The sequence below is a fragment of the Dendrobates tinctorius genome, unplaced genomic scaffold (assembly GCF_039654945.1).
Source record: "Dendrobates tinctorius isolate UK_male_01 unplaced genomic scaffold, ASM3965494v1 ptg000070l, whole genome shotgun sequence".
In the NCBI taxonomy this organism is placed as follows: domain Eukaryota; kingdom Metazoa; phylum Chordata; class Amphibia; order Anura; family Dendrobatidae; genus Dendrobates; species Dendrobates tinctorius.
In genome coordinates, this window is record NW_027361738.1 from 28,082,385 (window position 1) to 28,101,656 (window position 19,272).

Genomic DNA, 19,272 nt, shown 5'->3' on the forward strand with positions numbered 1-19,272 from the left:
AGATCGCCTATCAATATTAGATTTATATGATAACAGGGAGGAATTGGTTAATACTTATCCTTGAAGTAACAGCCCTCAGCAGCTAACATTATACCAATACATCAAGATAGCATAATAACTAATGTGAACTCTGTATTTTTAAAGAGCACATCCTTATTATTACTCTTATAATTATTAAAAGTTATATTTTATTAATCTCAGAATCTTTAGTTAGGGTCTATTTGCCATTCAGCAATTTATAAATTATTGTATTAAACCCGGATTCAGATGTTGTATTAGTCAATGCCTGATGAAGAGACCTGAGTAGTCTCGAAAGCTTTCAATTTTTTACCATCTTTTCCGTTAGGCTGGAGTCACACACAACCATTAAAAAAACGGTCCCATTTTAACAGTCCGAAATCACACAAAGGTATCTTAACCATTGATCCGTTTTTTATGCGATTTTTCTTAATTGATGCAATTTTAATCGCATGTAAGGATCCGTTTGACATCCGTCTGGCGAGATTTTCTCGCAGGGTAGCTAAATGGACATATAATGGAGCCCAATGACAGGTTTCCCCACACAAAGAATGAATAGATCTAGACACACATATATATATATATATATATATATATATATACACTCACTGGCCACTTTATTAGGTACACCTGTCCAACTGTGTGTTAAGACTTAATTTCTAATCAGCCAATCACATGGCGGCAACTCAGTGCATTTAGGCATGTAGACATGGTCAAGACAATCTCCTGCAGTTCAAACCGAGCATCAGTATGGGGAAGAAAGGTGATTTGAGTGCCTTTGAACGTGGCATGATTGTTGGTGCCAGAAGGGCTGGTCTGAGAATTTCAGAAACTGCTGATCTACTGGGATTTTCACGCACAACCATCTCTAGGGTTTACAGAGAATGGTCCGAAAAAGAAAAAAAATCCAGTGAGCGGCAGTTCTGTGGCCGGAAATGCCATGTTGATGCCAGAGGTCAGAGGAGAATGGGCAAACTGGTTCGAGCTGATAGAAAGGCAACAGTGACTCAAATTGCCACCCGTTACAACCAAGGTAGGCAGAAGAGCATCTCTGAACGCACAGTGCGTCGAACTTTGAGGCAGATGGGCTACAGCAGCAGAAGACCACACTGGGTACCACTCCTCTCAGCTAAGAACAGGAAACTGAGGCTACAATTTGCACAAGCTCATCGAAATTGGACAGTAGAAGATTGGAAAAACGTTGCCTGGTCTGATGAGTCTCGATTTCTGCTGCGACATTCGGATGGTAGGGTCAGAATTTGGCGTAAACAACATGAAAGCATGGATCCATCCTGCCTTGTATCAACGGTTCAGGCTGGTGGTGGTGGTGTCATGGTGTGGGGAATTTTTTCTGGGCACTCTTTGGGCCCCTTGGTACCAATTGAGCATCGTTGCAACGCCACAGCCTACCTGAGTATTGTTGCTGACCATGTCCATCCCTTTATGACCACAATGTACCCAACATTTGATGGCTACTTTCAGCAGGATAATGCGCCATGTCATAAAGCTCGAATCATCTCAGATTGGTTTCTTGAACATGACAATGAGTTCACTGTACTCAAATGGCCTCCTCAGTCACCAGATCTCAATCCAATAGAGCATCTTTGGGATGTGGTGGAACGGGAGATTCGCATCAGGGATGTGCAGCCGACAAATCTGCGCCAACTGTGTGATGCCATCATGTCAATATGGTCCAAAATCTCTGAGGAATGCTTCCAGCACCTTGTTGAATCTCTGCCACGAAGAATTGAGGCAGTTCTGAAGGCAAAAGGGGGTCCAACCCCTTACTAGCATGGTGTACCTAATAAAGTGGCCAGTGAGTGTATATATATATATATTTAATACATGTCATAGAGACACATTAATATATATATATTACAAATTCATACAGTTCATCATAGAAGAATAGCCGCAGAAACATTTGCCGGCTTTTGTATAATTATTCTCCTGCCCGACATGAAATGACACATGGTTTACATATAGTTAACCATGGGGAAACTTTGCCACAATTTTTAATTTTTTACCCCGCAAATAGGTGAGACTCCAATTTTGGAAGTCCGCCAGGAGGACTCTTACAGTCTTCACTTTTGTTTAATAGGCCTTGTTAGGCCAATTGTTGCTTGACTACTTGATTACTTTTTTACTTGTTTTCTTTCCCTTTCATTGTACTTAATGAAAATTCTATCATACAATGTTAGGGGTCTTAACAATCCCAATAAAAGATATGCTTTACTGAAAGAAATTTCCGGTACACATGCTGAATCGATATGTCTGCAAGAAGTCAAGCTGGCGAAGGATAACCAACCGACTTTTAAACATAAATCTTTTCCACACTTGTTTAAAGCACTTTCTCCATCAAAGAAGGCAGGAGTGATTACAATGATCGGTGGCGCTGTCCCATTTCAATTTGTCAATGAGGTAGCAGACCCATTGGGCAGATTTCATATTCTAATCTGTGTATTAAATAATTCGCCTTGCACAGTAGTGAACATTTATGCTCCAAACAAAAACCACATCTCCTTTCTGAATAAGTTACTAAAAAAGTTAATGAGGTTAAATCAGGAGACGTCATTTTGTTGGGTGATTTTAACATCATTCCTGACAGTACAATTGACTCATCCTCTACAGTCCGTTACAAAGCTCCGGTGCTGAATAAATGGCTAAAACAAAATGAGCTTTTTGACATTTTTAGGTGTCTGAATACTTCCTCTCGAGAATACTCACATCACTCGGATGTCCATGGCACAGCCTCACGCATTGACTTAATCCTTACGAATGTCTTTACGTTGAGCAAATTTAAGAGCTTTAAGTTCCTCAAAAAAACATTATCAGATCATTGCCCTGTTTTGGCAGATTTCTCTTTAGGCCCGATTTCCGAAAATACATACCTTTGGAAATATAATCCAAATTTACTTAAGACTCCAGAATACAGGCAGGAAATTGAGGACCTAATTACTAATTATTTTAGAGAGAATGCTTCCCCCGAAATAGACGCTTTCACTTTATGGAACGCGCATAAGACAGTTATCAGAGGTGGCCTTATTCAGATTGCGTCCAGATATAAGAAGAAAAGTAGAGAAAATATCATTAATCTTCAGGCCCAAATCAGTAAGAAAGAACAACAACAGATCAGTTTACAAACTCCTTCCTCCACTATCCATGCGGAGATTTTGGGACTTAGGCAAAAACTGAGGTCTGAAATTACACTGGAATACGAAACTATGATTAGGGCCTCTAAATTCAAGTTTTACACATCACTTAATAGACCTACTAAATTCATGATGGCTAGATTAAAGAAGGAGAGAATCAATAGGAGAATTAACAAAATTATTACACATGCAGGTAAAACCCTAATACACCCTAAGGATATAGTCAACTCCTTTGCAGAGTTCTTTCATAATTTGTACTTAAAGGAAGACCCTAGTACTCCCAGTGTGGACACAGGATCTATTAATGCTTTTCTTTCTAGCATTAATTTGCCCAAGATATCTTCGGCAGATCTTGACTTTGTTAATGGCTCTTTTAATGAAAAAGAAGTGATTGACACCATTAATAGACTCAAGATCCAGAAAGCTCCAGGACCAGATGGCTTTTCTAATGAATATTTTAGGTCATTTTCAGGTCTTCTCGCTCCCCATTTGGTGTCGGTCTTTGAAGCTGCATCCTCTCGGGGTTCGTTCCCAAAAGAAATGTTGAAAGCGACAATTATCATGATTCCCAAGGGGGGGGGGAGATCCTGAGAGGATTCGGAGTTATAGGCCAATATCATTGATCAATAGCGATGTCAAAATTTACTCTAAAATTTTAGCAGACCGTTTAAAGAATATCTTACCATCTCTACTTTCAGATGATCAGATCGGCTTCATAAAGGGGCGTCAGGCTTAGGATCGGACAAGGAGAGTGATAAATCTGATAAATAAAATTGAGTTATCTGGCTCTCAAGCGGTTTTTTTGACACTGGACGCCGAAAAAGCATTTGACAGGCTGAATTGGTCATATCTCAAAGCCACCCTTGAAAAATTCGGTTTCGACCATAGGTTTCTGTCTTCAATTTTTGCACTTTATTCGGCGCCCAGTGCAAGAATATACGCCAATAATTTCCTGTCTGTAAAATTTGCCATTTCTAACGGCACAAGGCAGGGCTGCCCTCTGTCACCTCTTCTGTTCGTCCTGGCCATTGAACCCCTTGCTGAGAGAATCAGATCTAATACTGATATTCAGGGTTTTAGAACCCAACATCGTGAGTATAAAATTTGTTTATTTGCGGATGACCTGTTTTTGACACTACTCGATCCTAGAGAATCCATCGCTGCATTGACTTTGGAATTGGAGCTCTTTACTAGGGCCTCCTATTTTAAGGTCAACAAAAATAAATCTAATTATCTGACTTTTAATTTGGACAACCTGGAGATTGAAGAGCTTAGGAAGGAGAATGAGTTCACCTGGGAGGAAAAAGGGGTAAAATACCTGGGGATAACTATAACTAGTAATCTACCGAATATTATTAAAACAAACTTGAATGAGATCCTCAGGATTGTCTCTCTCGACACTTCTTTCCATGCTCGACTAGCTCTTTCTTTATTTGGAAGAATATTGACTATTAAAACTATTACTTTGCCGAAGATTCTCTACTTCTTTAGGGCTTTGCCTTTGACTATCCCTCATAAATTCATCAATAAGATTCAAAATTTGATTAATTCTTTTATTTGGGGAGGGAAAAAGGCTAGAATCTCGAGAGACTTACTGTATAAAAACAAACGTAACGGAGGCTCAGGTTTGCCAAATATACATGCGTACTATCAGGCGCTCTTAATCAAACAAAGCTGGTTCTGGTTTTGTGACAAGATTCGACCTGCCTGGACTGACTTGGAAGATGATGTGGGTAGACATGTATCAGCAAAAGAGCATTTCTTTAATTTTATATTCCATTACCCGAGGCTGATCTCATCCCACCCAATTTTTAAGCCAATCCTACTTGCATGGAGAATATTCTTAAAGCCTTCAAAAATGTACAACAATCGAGTCCAATTCGGGAAATTCCCTTTACACCTACTTGTCTCTGTATACAACATTCCTCTGTCGGAGTCTTGGCTTTGTTCAGATATTAAAAGAGTTGGAAGCCTCTACGAGGGAGACAAATTTCTCACCTTTAGTAATGTTAAATCTAAATATAACTTGCCATCTTCCGAATTAGTGCCCTTTTTAATCCTAAAGGAGTACATTCAGAAACTTAAAAAAATCAAAAACATTAACCTGGAGATATTGGTATCATTGCTGTGCAACGCTAATAACAAAAATATTTGGAGTTTAAAAAATTTATATAACTTCTTCAATGGTGATGTGGTTAGCTCCAAAAATGCATACATGAGGAGGTGGGAGTCTGAATTGAATGTGGCCATAGAAGACGGGCAATGGGATAGCGCCATCAAATACACCTACCAGTCTAATATTTCAATGACTCTTCACGAATCATATTTCAAGATTCTAACCAGGTGGTATTTCACCCCTATTAGATTATCGCGTATAAACCAGGAGCATTCTCCCCTTTGTTGGAGGAACTGTGGTCAACAAGGAAATCTTTTTCACCTGTTCTGGGGCTGCCCGAAGATTAAAGATCTTTGGAACAGAGTGTCACTGCATATCAATTCCTTTTTCCAAAATTTCAAAATCACTCCCCAAAGAGCTTTGCTGTCTCTAGACTTGGAACTTGTTGACCCGTCAGTTAAATTTGTTATCATACATATCTTTCTAGTAGTAAAGAATACAATTGCTTACTGGTGGAAAAAAACCTGACCCACCATTATTTTGTGAAATTTTGGACAGACTTCATCAGCATAGTTCCATAGAAAAGAGATTTGCAACCGTTAATGATGGATTAATCAGATATTCCAACAAATGGAAGGTTTGGAACACTAAATTCTGTAACACTTAATTATACTTGGTGCGGTTTGAATTCGCTAACTTGGCTTCATATATATGTGCATTGTATGGGTTTTGATACATTACTTATGTATATTCATGTACTTGTATGGCATTGTTAAAAAGACTTGAGTTCTCTACTTTTTATTCCCTTAATCCTCTTTCCCACCCTTTTCCCTTTGTTAATTCCCTTTCTTTCCCTTCTTTCCCTCCCCTTTTCCCAACCCTTATTATTTACTAAAAATCCAATAAAAATGTTTGAAACATATAGTTAACCATTTCATTTCATGTTTTTTTTGTTATGTCTATCACTATTAATTAGATGAAGGTTTGTGGTTAAAATTTTGGACTTGTAGGGGTTAATTTAAGGGGTTAATTCGTTGTATTAAATTGCAGGGACTCGTGCTGACGCCACTGAGGCTGCAGGGAGTCCCCGTAATTTCATACAACGAATTAACCCCTTAAATTAACCCCTACAAGTCCAAAATTTTACCCACAAACCCTCATCTAATTAATTGTGATAGAAATAACAAAAAAAACATGAAATGAAATGGTTAACTATATGTAAACCATGTGTCACTTCATGTCGGGCAGGAGAATAAATATCCAAAAGCCGGCAAATGTTTCTGCGGCTATTCTGCTATGATGAACTGTATGAATTTGTTATATATATTAATGTGTCTCTATGACATGTATTAAATATATATATATATGTGTCTAGATCTATTCTTTCTTTATTTAACCGGTCTCTGTGATTTTACTGTATTGGAAGAATTGCCGGCTTTTGCTAAAGGACACCGGGTGGGATTTTATCGCAACTCACACATCTAGTCCGTTTTTAGTCCCATTTTTTCTCGCCCCCATAGACTTGTATTGTCGAATCCGATCCGAAAATCGATGACAATCGCAGCCTGCTGCGATTGTCTCAGTCCGAGGATCGGATCCGATCAAAAATTGCATGATGGGAGCTGCCCCATAGAATAACATTGGGACAAATGCAATGCGATTTTTTATCGCATTGCATTCGTCCAATTTAATCGCCAGTGTGACCCCGGCCTTAGCCATAAAAAGGTATCAACCACTGAGGACTCTCAATTCTGAATATTCTTCTATCTACTGGCTAACACGGTACAAAGATATACATCTTTCCTGTATTAAACCCTACACTGATTCCTGTTGAACTGTATCGGATAGCTTTCCTGTCATATAGGCCCCTCAAAGTCACTTCAAATGTGAGGTGGTCCCTAAAAAAAAATGGTTTTGGAAATTTTGTTGGAAAAATGAGAAATCGCTGATCAATTTTAACCCTTACAACTTCCTAACAAAAAAAAAAAAAAGGTTTAAAAAATTGTGCAGATGTAAAGCAGACATGTGTGAAATGTTGGATCCAATGTAAATTTCACTGCGCTTGCTCTGCAAAAAGCTGCAATAAATGTGTAACTAGAAAAATGTTGCACCAAAAGGGTACCAAAAATATACCAGACCCAGTCCCTGCCAGGTGGCAAATAGTTAAATAACATGCAGTGGCTGTGCCCCGGGAACACTATGCAGACTGGCCCCTCACTGCTAGCAGCAGAAAATGGTAAGATATAATCTCCGCTGATAAGGATGAAAGGTGTGGTAGTTAAGTTCTGCTAATTGGATTAGGCGCCACAAAAAGTTGTTTAAATATGCAAACTGCTATTATTAATAGACAGTAGTAAAGTGAGGCACTTACTTGTTTGGTCTCGGGGCCTAATAGCCGGGTGGTCAGTTAGGAAGCCATAAATTCTGAAGACACAGATTGCAGCTTTTTGCAGAGCAAGCGCAGTGAAATTTACATTGGATTCTTTATTGCTGTTCATATAACAGGACTCGCACAGTGCCTGTCTTCACTTGCAGCTTCTTCATTAGGTGCATCAGCAGAACGAGCGCCAGTGTGTATAATTGTTTGATGTGTGAAATGTTATTTATTAACTATTTTGTGTGACATAACTCTTGTTTAAGGGCATAAAAATGAAAAGTTTAAAATTTTGACATTTTTCGCCAAATGTCCAATTTTTTACAAATAAACACAAGTCTTATATCGGACAAGCTTTAACACTACCATGAAGTACAATATGTTATGAAAATACAGGCTTCGGGAGGGTAAAGGTGTTACTACCGCTGTCAGAGTTTAACAGCAGCATTTGATAGGTGAACAGTTGTGGGCAGATCTTCATTCCACCCATGCCCATTAGGACCAGCCATGATCTGCAGGGTATTGGTTGGACTCTCCCTGTAAGCCCGCTCCATACACCCGCTATTGAATTGCACCATACATGTAAGGTGGATGTCGGTAAGAGGTTAAAGTTGCAGGATGGGGCCAATATCCATGACCTCTACCCAGCCTATTAATATCAGCCTGCAGCTATGCAGCTATCTGTTTAGCCTTTGCTGGTTATTAAAATTAGGGGGGGACCCCACATCATTTTTTTGGGAGGTACCCCATTTTTAATAACCAATAAAGGCTACGTAGACAGCTGGGAGCTGTTAATAAAAAACTGGGAAGATCTATGGATTGTGGCCCTCTCCCAGAGCAATAACAAAAGCCCTCAGCTGTCTGTTTCCCTCAGGTGGTTAAGAAAATGAGGGAGACGCTATGCCATTTTATTTGTTTATAAGCTAAATACATGTACATTAAACTATACATGCACTGCAGTTATTATATATCTTAATGGCATATCATACGGATACTATTTGAGAAAAATTGCATTGTACTCGCCAGGGCTGTGGAGTCGGTAAGCCAAACCTGCGACTCAGACTCCTCAATTTTCCTTACACCGACTCCAACTCCACGACTCCCACATATATTGCTTATATTTAAGTGAAAAATTTATTGTAGTACAATGTGAACATCAGATATTTAATCATTTTTATGATACAATAATCAAGATATTTAGAACATAATATATACAGTATTTATTGGAATACAACTTTAGAACACAAAAAACTGTAATAAATTGTAAATATGTAATACACTATGTAATATTGATTATATATATATTGTGTGTGTGTGTGTGTGTGTGTGTTATATATATATATATATATATATATATATAACACTATGTAATAAACTATGTATGTGGCAAAAAACAGTTTTCAACAAAAACATACTAAGTAACATTTGTGCAGTCTGTGAATTTGTTCTAAGAAATAGAATTGCCTCCATCAGATCCTCCTTCATAGATGACCTCACATCTGACCTAATAATTTTAAGGCCAAAGAACAACCTCTCTACAGTAACTTGGGTTGGAGGCAAAGCCGTAACCACATGGGCAACATCTCTAACAATTTCCGGGTATAAAGGAATTGCCTCATGCACAGTCAGTTTTGATGAACGGTTGAATTTTTCTATTTCTTTGAGAGCAAGTGAAACATTTTGCTGACATATGGTCAATCTGCTTGCTATAAGAGACGGAGTGAAATCTTTTTCCTTGCGGCAACACTTTGCCTGCTCCATGTCATCCAAATACTTGTCAAAGTCAAACTCCTCATCTGATGAGGATGAAGATATGGCAGAAGTAGCACTGTCAGGACCCAAGTCCTCTTGTGCCTGGCAGTCCTCCTGTAGGCCACTCATCCTAACTGCTACCTCAGTCAGAGCTTCTTTTCCTTTAGTAAGCTGTTGATCATCAAGCAGTATACAATGACTCGGGTCCAATAGCTGTATCTCTCTCCGTTTCATTGAAGCAGAAATGCCATCTTATGAAAATGCCAGTAGTTAAATCCTCAGCTTGTAATTTTTTAGTCATGATAAATGGGTGATTAAGCAATTCCTTCAATTCATCCACCTGTGTCCATTGACCTTCATTTAGGGTTACCTGAGGGTTTGCCATATCTATAAGAAAAGGTTTTAGTTCAAGCAATTGCTCAATCATTAAATAGGTGCTGCCCCACCGAGTGGCTTGATCGACAATTGCCCCTTTCGCAGCAGGTCTCTTCAAGATGGAATCAATTTTAGGGTTTCTGGCAGCAATAACCAATTTCCCCACTTTTCCAATCAGATTTCCAGCATGTCCCTCTTGCAGACTTTCTCTTATTGCCAGCTGCAGCGTGTGCACAACACAGCGCATGTGATGAATAGGAAAGTGTTTTGAAGCAGCTTCAACAAGATCATCTATTTCTACAGTATAATTTTGCTGTTCTTCTGTTGTAATATCTGTTTGTTCCTCAGTTACATGAACAGCACTGTGGCCTTCCATCTCAAATATACTGAATCCTAAGTGTTCTTCTAGCTGTTGTTCATTATTCTCATTCATCAGTTTAATTGTACTTATGTTTGAAGCATTGTCCATTACAATAGCAAGAACCTGTTCTTTTTTGAGTTTGTAATCTTGCAGATCTTTTTCCATTAAGGCCTGGAGAAACTGGCTGCTGTGATGAGCTTTAGTATCTTTTACTGCCAGTGTCTTGGTAACAATTTCTTTGCTGTCACAAACATATCGAACATTGATAGCAAATACTTCACTCTGTGATGTGTGCAGGAATCCATTTTAAGAAACATGAAGCATCTATTGAGAGTCTTTTTAAGATCTTCCTTTTACAGAGAGCACATAATAATCACCTACAATATTAGCATTAGTTACCTTCCTGTGACAGAGATGAGCAATAGTACTTTCACTTTCTGCAGCTCGGGGCCCAGGAATCGGATCCTGTGCAGGGCAGGCACCTCTCCCCCTCCTCTCTCTGGTGAAGACGGCAGAAGACAGGACAGAGGAGGGGAGATTGCCCCCTGCAGTCTAGAGCCTGTGCAGGACGGGAGCACTGCAGCATACAAGTGAGTTTTGATAGGTGCGTGTCCCTGCTTCTAGGGGGGGCAGCTGCCCCCCACTCCTCGCTGGCTACGGCCATGATTCACACACAGTGTTTCTGTAGTAAAATGCAGCGACTCTGGGCATCCCAGCAAAGTCAGTGGGTTTCAAGATATGACATTCAGACACATCATTTTGTGAGGATCCGTTTTTGGGCTGAATGAGCATGTCAGTTTGTGTGGCATTTTTCAAATCTGCTTTTGCTATTGAAAACATTATCTATGAGCTCAAAAACCTTTCAGGTGATGCGGTTTTTTTAAAAAGCTGATCTGCTTTTGCAGCTGAAAAACGTATCCTCAAAAAACGCAGGAAAAACGCTGTGTGTGAATGCAGCCTTAGATCAGGAATAGAACAGCCATTTATAGGACATTTCATAACTTTCCCAAATTCCTATGAAAAAATATTCAGCACATTCTGCATTGAACTATTGTACCCAATTTATTATATATTTTAGGAGTCGGTCCATTTTATACCGACTCCAACTCCGACTCCATCAAAATGAGCACCGACTCCGACTCCACAGCCCAGGTACTCGCATGACACTCCTACTTTTCAGGAAAAAAATAGAAGTGATTTCATTTATGCCGAGGAGGGTGAGCCCTTAGCTAAAATTACTGCAAGATTAGGAAGTACCTCTTGAATGTTCATGTAGGCATCTCCCAGGAGAATACTTGTCTGTGCGCCTGGAAGCTGCTCACTTAGGTCCCTGTCAAGAAAATAGATATATGTCACTGCTTTCCATAGGTTTACTATAAAAGTATGTAAAAATACAGCAGAAATTATAGAAGAAGAATTCCATAAAGACAGAAAATGTCTAATGAGTCTCCGTGTTAGTTTGATCAAAGATGGGAAACAAGGCGAATTATGAGAATGAATAATTCACGTATAATATGTAAGGCCAGCCACATGAAGGATCTGGAACATATTGAATTACATGTAAAGCATGGCAATAGTCTATTCTACCTACATGGATGCATGAGGTGACAGTCATTGCCACAATTCTAATAAAATATATATAATCTAGGATTAAGCTTTATTGCAGCTGAAATATAATCCTGATCACACCGTATACACAGTATCCCTTATTTCTAAAATCCTCTCTTGGTTAATTCAGAACTCATCATTTGTCCACATGGGTTCATTAAAAGGGTATTCCCATCTCAAATAGTGTTGGTATAACGCTAGGATACACATTATAATCAATGATGGTCCAGCCTGTAAATCAGCGCTGTGGCACCCTCACAGTCCATTTAAGTGAATGGGTTACAGCCCAGGGTAGAGTACCCCTTTAAGGGGTAAGTCCAAAATTTGAAACAAAGATGGTATTTTGTTGTTGTTGCAGTAACAGCCATTTGCATGAGGTGTGTCCAGTGCTGCATCCCACCCCATATTTAAAGGGAATTTGTCACTCTTTTGAGCTATTAATATGGGCATAAAGGTTGTATACAGGTGAAAGTAGCCATACCTGTAAGTCTCATATCAGATGCTTTGCTCAGTAAAAATCATATTTTATAGCTTTGATCTTGCAGGTTATGGGGTGCATGCTGCCTGTAAGATAAGACTGATTCAGTCATCATTATAAAAGAATTCTCCACCCCTTCTCTTCAGTATCCTTAGGATGTCATGTGCGCGGCCGGGAATCCTGCGCCTTTTAGCTACCGTCGCTTCTCTGCACTGTGGTGAATTCATCTTTAGGCTGTGTGCCCACTATGCGATTTTTAAGCGTTTTTGCCGCGATTTTCGGCGCAAAAACATTTTAAAAACTCATACAGAACGCACCCCATGCATTCCTATGGCATTCCGCACATGCTGTGCTAATGCTGCGTTTTTTTCCGCGGCGGAATTGAATCGCAGAAAAAAATCGCAGCATGCTCATTCTTTTTGCAGAATCGCAAAGAATTGCCGCAATTACGCACCCATAGGAATGCATGAGAACCGCTTACTTCCCGCATGTGGCTATGCCCACCATGCGGGAAGTTAAGCGTCTCATGTGCGGTTGGTACCCACGGTGTGGAGGAGAGGAGACTGTCCTCCAGGCCCTGGGTACCATACCCCTGTTAAAAAAAAAAAAAAAAAAAGAGTAAAAAATAAAAAATCTGGGTGTATTTACCTTCCGGCGTCACGCGCAGCCTTCCCGGGCCTCAGCGTTCCCAGTAATGCCTTGCGGCAAGGACCTGTGATGACGTAGTCTCACGTGACTCTAGCGGTCTCATGAGATTGCTATAGTAACGCGAGACCAACGTCATCACAGGTCTCGCAAGGCATCGCTGGGAACGGGGGCGTCGCTGAGGCTGCGCGGGACGTCGGAAGGTAAATATACCCCGATTTTTTATTTTTTTATAATTTTTAACATTCTATCTTTTACTACTGATGCCGCATAGGCAGCCTCAATAGTAAAAAGCGGGTCACACTTGTCAAACACTATGTTTGACGAGTGTGACCAACCTGTCAATCACTTTCCAAGCGATGCTTCAAATCGCTTGGAAAGTGCTTGAATTCCGCACGCAAAAATCGCGGCAAAAACGCGAACATAATTGTGGTAAAATCGCGCTGAAAAAACGTGCGTTTTCTGGGAAGGAGTCCGGTTTTGAGTGTCCGGTTTAAAACGCTACGTGGGCACATAGCCTTACTGTGCCAGAGATCACTGGGAGCAGAAGTTACAGGGACTCTCTGGTGTCTTCGCACATCAAAATTGAAGACAGCGCCCACAGAAGAGCGGAACAGAACAGAGGAGAGACTGCAGGCAGAATGCGAAGGCACAGGATTTCCGGCCGTGCACATGACGTCAAAAGGACACTGAAGAGAAGGGCAGGAGATAGCTTATCTTCTGGGCAAGGTGAGCCTCATAGCTTGGAAGAGCGATGCTATAAAAAATGATTTTAACTTAACAAGGCAACATCCAGGAGGCATACAGGTATGAGTAATTTCAGCTGTATACAACCTGTATGCTCATATTAATAGCTCGAAAAGGTGACAGATTCCCTTAAAGTGAATGATAATGCACTGAACAGATGGAGCCTATGAAAAAGAAAAGCAGACCGTTTCTTTTAAATCATAGATAAGCACTCATCAGCAGCCATAACGGACAGTCTTACTGGATATTTACCTGTAACACCCAACATATAACTTTTTATCCATTCGAACTTTGAGATAGATGTCGGCCATCTTTTTCTTGACCTCAATGTAATAGGGCTGGTTTGGTGTGACGTCTCGCAGCATGCCAAGAGCCATTTCCGCATCACCTATACTGAGAGACATATCTGCATTGGCCACAAGGATTCGAACCTCTTCTGGGGTACCACGAAATGCATAAATGGCGTCTTGTATTATCTTCGTAGCCTCATGCTGCAACAGAAAATCTGTGTTTCAGACATTATATTTCATGAAGAGTAATGTAATTTTTGTTATTGTCCCAAACTTTGCTCTGTATTTTATCTATTACAAAATAATGGGTGAAATCTGTGGTACAGAAATTCACACGATGCTGTGGATCTGAGATTCTGCTCTATGCCTTCCAACTAAGCCTTAACTGTTTCTCTATAAGGAAAAAGATATACTGGCACAGTGCTATATACGGAGTATATCGGTGCTGATCATTTGGGGATGCGACCTGTTATTGACCCAGCGCTATACTCCACTTTCTTCTTATGATGGCAATCTGTCTGATGAAGGTCTAGATCTGATTTTTAAGACTAAAAAAAAGTTATTCTTAGATTGCATCTCATTCTCTACTAAACCATTATCTTCCGTCTGCACACTTGGGAGTGCAGGATTCCTTTTTTTTCTTTAACTTGTTTTCTACTTGTTCATTAGTTTTGTGTTGTGCTTTACTGAATTTTGTGTTGTTTCTGGTTAATACACTATATTAACCCCTTAACCCCTAAGGGTGGTTTGCACGTTCATGACTGGGCCAATTTTTACAATTCTGACCACTGTCCCTTTATGAGGTAATAACTCTAAAACGCTTCCATGGATCTCACTGATTCTGACAATGTTTTCTTGTGACATATTGTACTTCATGTTAGTGGTAAAATTTCATTCAAATAATTTGCGAAAAAACTGAAATTTGGCGAAAATTTTGAAAATTTCGCAATTTTCCAACTTTGAATTTTTATGCCCTTAAATCACAGAGATATGGCACAGAAAAAACTTAATAAGTAACATTTCCCATATGTTTACTTTACATCAGCACAATTTTGGAACCAAAATTTTTTTTTGTTAGGAAGTTATAAGGGTTAAAAGTTGACCAGCGATTTCTCATTTTTGCAACACCATTTTATTTTTACGGACCACATCACATTTGAAGCCACTTTGAGGGGTCTATATGATAGAAAATACCCAAAAGTGACTCCATTCTTAAAACTGCACCCCTCAAGGTGCTCAAAACCATATTCAAGAAGTTTATTAACCCTTCAAGTGCTTCACAGGAATTTTTTAATGTTTAAAAAAATGAACATTTAACTTTTTTCACAAAAAAATTACTTCAGCTCCAATTTTTTATATTTTACCAAGGGTAACAGGAGAAATTGGACTGCAAAAGATATTGTGCAATTTGACCTGAGTATGCTGATACCTGATATGTGGGGGGGAACCACTGTTTCGGCGCATGGCTGAGCTCAGAAGGGAAGGAGCTGGAAAATTGGCTGGAATTCAGATAGGACGCCATGTCATGTTTGGTGAGCCCCTGACGTACCTAAACAGTGGAAACCCCCCACAAGTAACCCCATTTTGGAAACTAGACCACCCAAGGAACTTATCTATATACCGTACTTTCCGCTTTGTAAGACGCACTTTTTTTCCCCCAAAATTGAGGGGAAAAAGGGGGTGCGTCTTACAAAGAGGATATACCTTTGTGCTGCCACTGAGGGTACTTGCCGCTGCACTCTGTGCCCTGATGCTGCCGCTGCGCTGTCCGCCGGTTCTTACCACCACCGCCGCGCTCCTGTCCCCCGGTGGTTTCTGCTGCCGCCGCGCTCTGTCCCGTTCAGCGTGGGGGGTCTCTGCCGCTCCATGCCTGCTTTCCTGTGGCTTTCTTCCTGGAAAATGGGCGCCGCGCATGCGCAGATGGACATCTCGGCACTGAAATCTCGGGAGATGAGATTTCAGCGCTGAAATCTCATCTCCCGAGATTTCAGTGCCGAGATGACCATCTGCGCATGCGCGGCGACCATTTTCCAGGAAGAAAGCCACAGGAAAGCAGGCATGGAGCGGCAGAGACCCCCCACGCTGAACGTGACAGAGCGCGGCGGCGGTGGCAGAAAGCACCGGGGGACAGGAACGCGGCGGTGGCGGTATGAACCGGCGGACAGCGCAGCGGCAGCACCAGGGCACAGAGTGCCGCAGCAAGTACCCTCAGAACGGGACAGAGCGTGGCGATGGCGGCAAACACCGGGGGACAGGAGCGCGGCGGTGGCGGTAAGAACCGGGGGACAGAATGCGGCGATGGCGGTAAGAACCGGGGGAGAGCGTGGCGGTAAGAACCGGGGGGACAGAGCGCGGCAGTGGTGGCAAGCACTGGGGGACAGAGTGCGGAGGTGGTGGAAAGCAGGCACCGGGGGACAGAGCGTGGCGGTGGTGGCAAGCATCAGGGGACAGAGGGCAGCGGCAGTATCAGACACCGGCAGCGGCACGCTGCACATCAAAACACCCCCTCATCCCAGCAGCAATGTTCCACTCCGGCCTCCTCCATCACCACCCCTGGCAAGCAATAAGACGCCTGGATTATAAGATGCACCACCATTTTATTAAAAAAAAAGTTTTTTTCCTATTTTTCTCCTCAAAATTTGGGGTGCATCCTATAATCCGGAGCGTCTTATAAAGCGAAAAATACGGTATGTGGTGAGAACTTTGAACCCACAAGGGCTTCACAGAAGCTTATAACGTACAGCCGTACAATTAAGAAATCATATTTTCTCCACAAAAACGATCTTTTCACCCCCAATTTTTGTTTTCCCAAGGGTAACAGGACCCTAAAAGTTATTGTGCAATTTGTCCTGAGTACGCTGATACCCCATATGTGGGGGTAAACCACTATTTGGGCACATGGCAGAGCTCAGAAGGGAAGCAGCGCCATATGACTTTTTTGGCTGGAATTGGGATTGGACGCCATGCAGCGTTTGGAAAGCCCCTGATGTGCCAAAACAGTGGAAACCCCCCACAAATGACACCATTTTGGAAACTAGACGCCCCAAGTAACATATCTAGATGTGTGGTGAGCACTTTGAACCCCCAACGGCTTCACAGAAGTTTATAACGCCCGGGCGTGAAAATAAAAAAATCATATTTTTTCCACAAACATGATCTTTTAGTCCCCAATTTTTTTATTTTCCCAATGGTAACAGGAGAAATTGGACCTCAAAAATTGTTGTCCGATTTGTCCTGAGTATGCTGATACCCAATATGTGGGAGAAAACTACTGTATGGGCACATGTCGGGACTCGGAAGGGAAGTAGTGACGTTTTGGAATGCAGACTTTGATGGAATAGTCTGCGGGTGTCATGTCGCGTTTGGAGAGCCTCTGATGTGCCTAAACTGTTGAAACTCCCCACAAGTGACCCCATTTTGGAAACTAGAACCCCCACCGAACTTATCTAGATGTGTGGTGAGCACTTTGAACCCCCAAGTGCTTCACAGAAGTTTATAACGCCCGGGCGTGAAAATAAAAAAATCATTTTTTTCCACAAAAATAATATTTTTGCCCCCAATTTTTATTTTCCTAAGGGTAACAGGAGAAATTGGACCCCAAAAGATGTTTTGCAATTTGTCCTGAGTAGGCTGATACCCCATATGTGGGGGTAAAACACTGTTTGGGCACATGGCAGAGCTTGGAAGAGAAGGAGCACCATTTGACTTTTTCAATGCAGAATTGGCTGGAATTGAGATCAGACGCCATGTTGCGTTTGGAGAGCACCCGATGTGCCCAAACAGTGGAAACCCACCAATTCTAACTCCAACCCTAACCTCAACACACCCGTAACCCTAATCTCAGCCCTAACCCTAGCCCCAAACCTAGCCCTAACCCTAATCCTAGCCCCAACCCTAGCCCTAACCCTAATGGGAAAATGGAAATAAATACATTTTTTTATTTTATTATTTTTCCCTAACTAAGGGGGTGATAACGGGGGGGTTTGATTTACTATTTATAGCGGGTTTTTATGTTTGGCAGCTGTCATACGGTAAAAGACGCCTTTTATTGTAAAAATAGTTTTTGCCATCACCACATTTTGAGAGCTATAATTTTTCCATATTTTGACCCACCGAGTCATGTGAGGTCTTGTTTTTTGCGGGACGAGTTGACGTTTTTATTGGTATCATTTTCGGGCACGTGACATTTTTTGATCGCTTTTTATTCCGGTTTTTGGGACGCAGAATGAACAAAAATCAGCGTTTCAAGAATTTCTTTAGGGGGGGTGCGTTTACACCATTCCGCGTGCTGTAAAATTGATAAGGCGGTTTTATTCTTCAGGTCAGTACAGTTACAGCGATACCTCATTTATGCCTTTTTTTATGTTTTGGCGCTTTTATGCAATGAAAACAATTTTATATAAAAAATAATTATTTTTGCATCGCTTTATTCTGCGAGCTATAACTTTTTTATTTTTTCGCTGATGATGCTGTATGGCGGCTCGTTTTTTGCGGGACAAGATGACGTTTTCAGCGGTGCCATGGTTATTTATATCCGTCTTTTTGATCGCGCGTTATTGCACTTTTTGTTCGGCGGTATGATAAAGCTTTATTTTTTGGTTTGTTTTTTATTTTTATTTTTTAAGGGGTTCACTACGGGGGTTAACAGATGGGACAGTTTTATAGGGCGGGTCGTTACGGACGCGGCGATACCAAATATGTGTACTTTTATTTTTTTTATTTCCAAAAAATGAATTTATTAGGGAATATTTTTCTTTTTTTTTTTTTTTATTTATTTAGCGATTTTTTATAAATTATTTGTACACCTTTTTTTAAATTTTTTTTACTTTATTACACTGTCCCAGGGGGGACATCACTGTCATGTGACAGATCGCTGATCTGTCACATCACAGATCGCTGTGACAGATCAGCGATCTGTCACTGGCAGTGCTGCAGGCTTCCTCGTGCCTGCGCTTTGCAGGCACTGAGGAAGCTGGCTCCCTGCAGGCCCCCGAAGGTCCCCGCCGTCATTTTGGATCCGGGAACCTGCAGGGAAGGAGGCCCCCGCAGCAGTGCTGCACACTGCGCTGCTGTGGGGGTCTCAGGGAAGCACGGAGGGAGCCCCCTCCCACCCGATGCTTCCCTAAACCCCGGTACGCTGCGATCGTGTTTAATCGCAGTGTGCCAGGGGTTAACGTGTCGGGGGGCGGTCCGTGACCGGCCCTGAAAACATAGTGTTGGATGTCAGCTGTGATAACCAGCTGACACCCGGCTGCGATCAGCGGCGCTCACCACGTGGGTGCCGCTGATCGCTATGACGTACTATCCTGTCCCTGGGAATTAAGTTATAATGAAGAGCCATAGCAAATCACCAGATTCT

General features: G+C 41.4%; 1 protein-coding gene across 3 annotated transcripts in view; it reads right to left on the minus strand.

Moving 5' to 3' along the window:
* TTC21A (tetratricopeptide repeat domain 21A) overlaps window positions 1–19,272 on the minus strand; it is a 111,990-nt gene that overhangs the window by 60,028 nt on the left and 32,690 nt on the right. For all 3 annotated transcript variants that reach the window (XM_073581504.1, XM_073581502.1, XM_073581503.1), the window contains exons 15-16: window positions 13,876–14,114; window positions 11,403–11,475 (exon numbers count right to left, since the gene is read on the minus strand). In XM_073581504.1, the coding sequence (XP_073437605.1) occupies window positions 11,403–11,475; window positions 13,876–14,114 (312 nt within the window). The remainder of the gene's footprint in view (window positions 1–11,402; window positions 11,476–13,875; window positions 14,115–19,272) is intronic.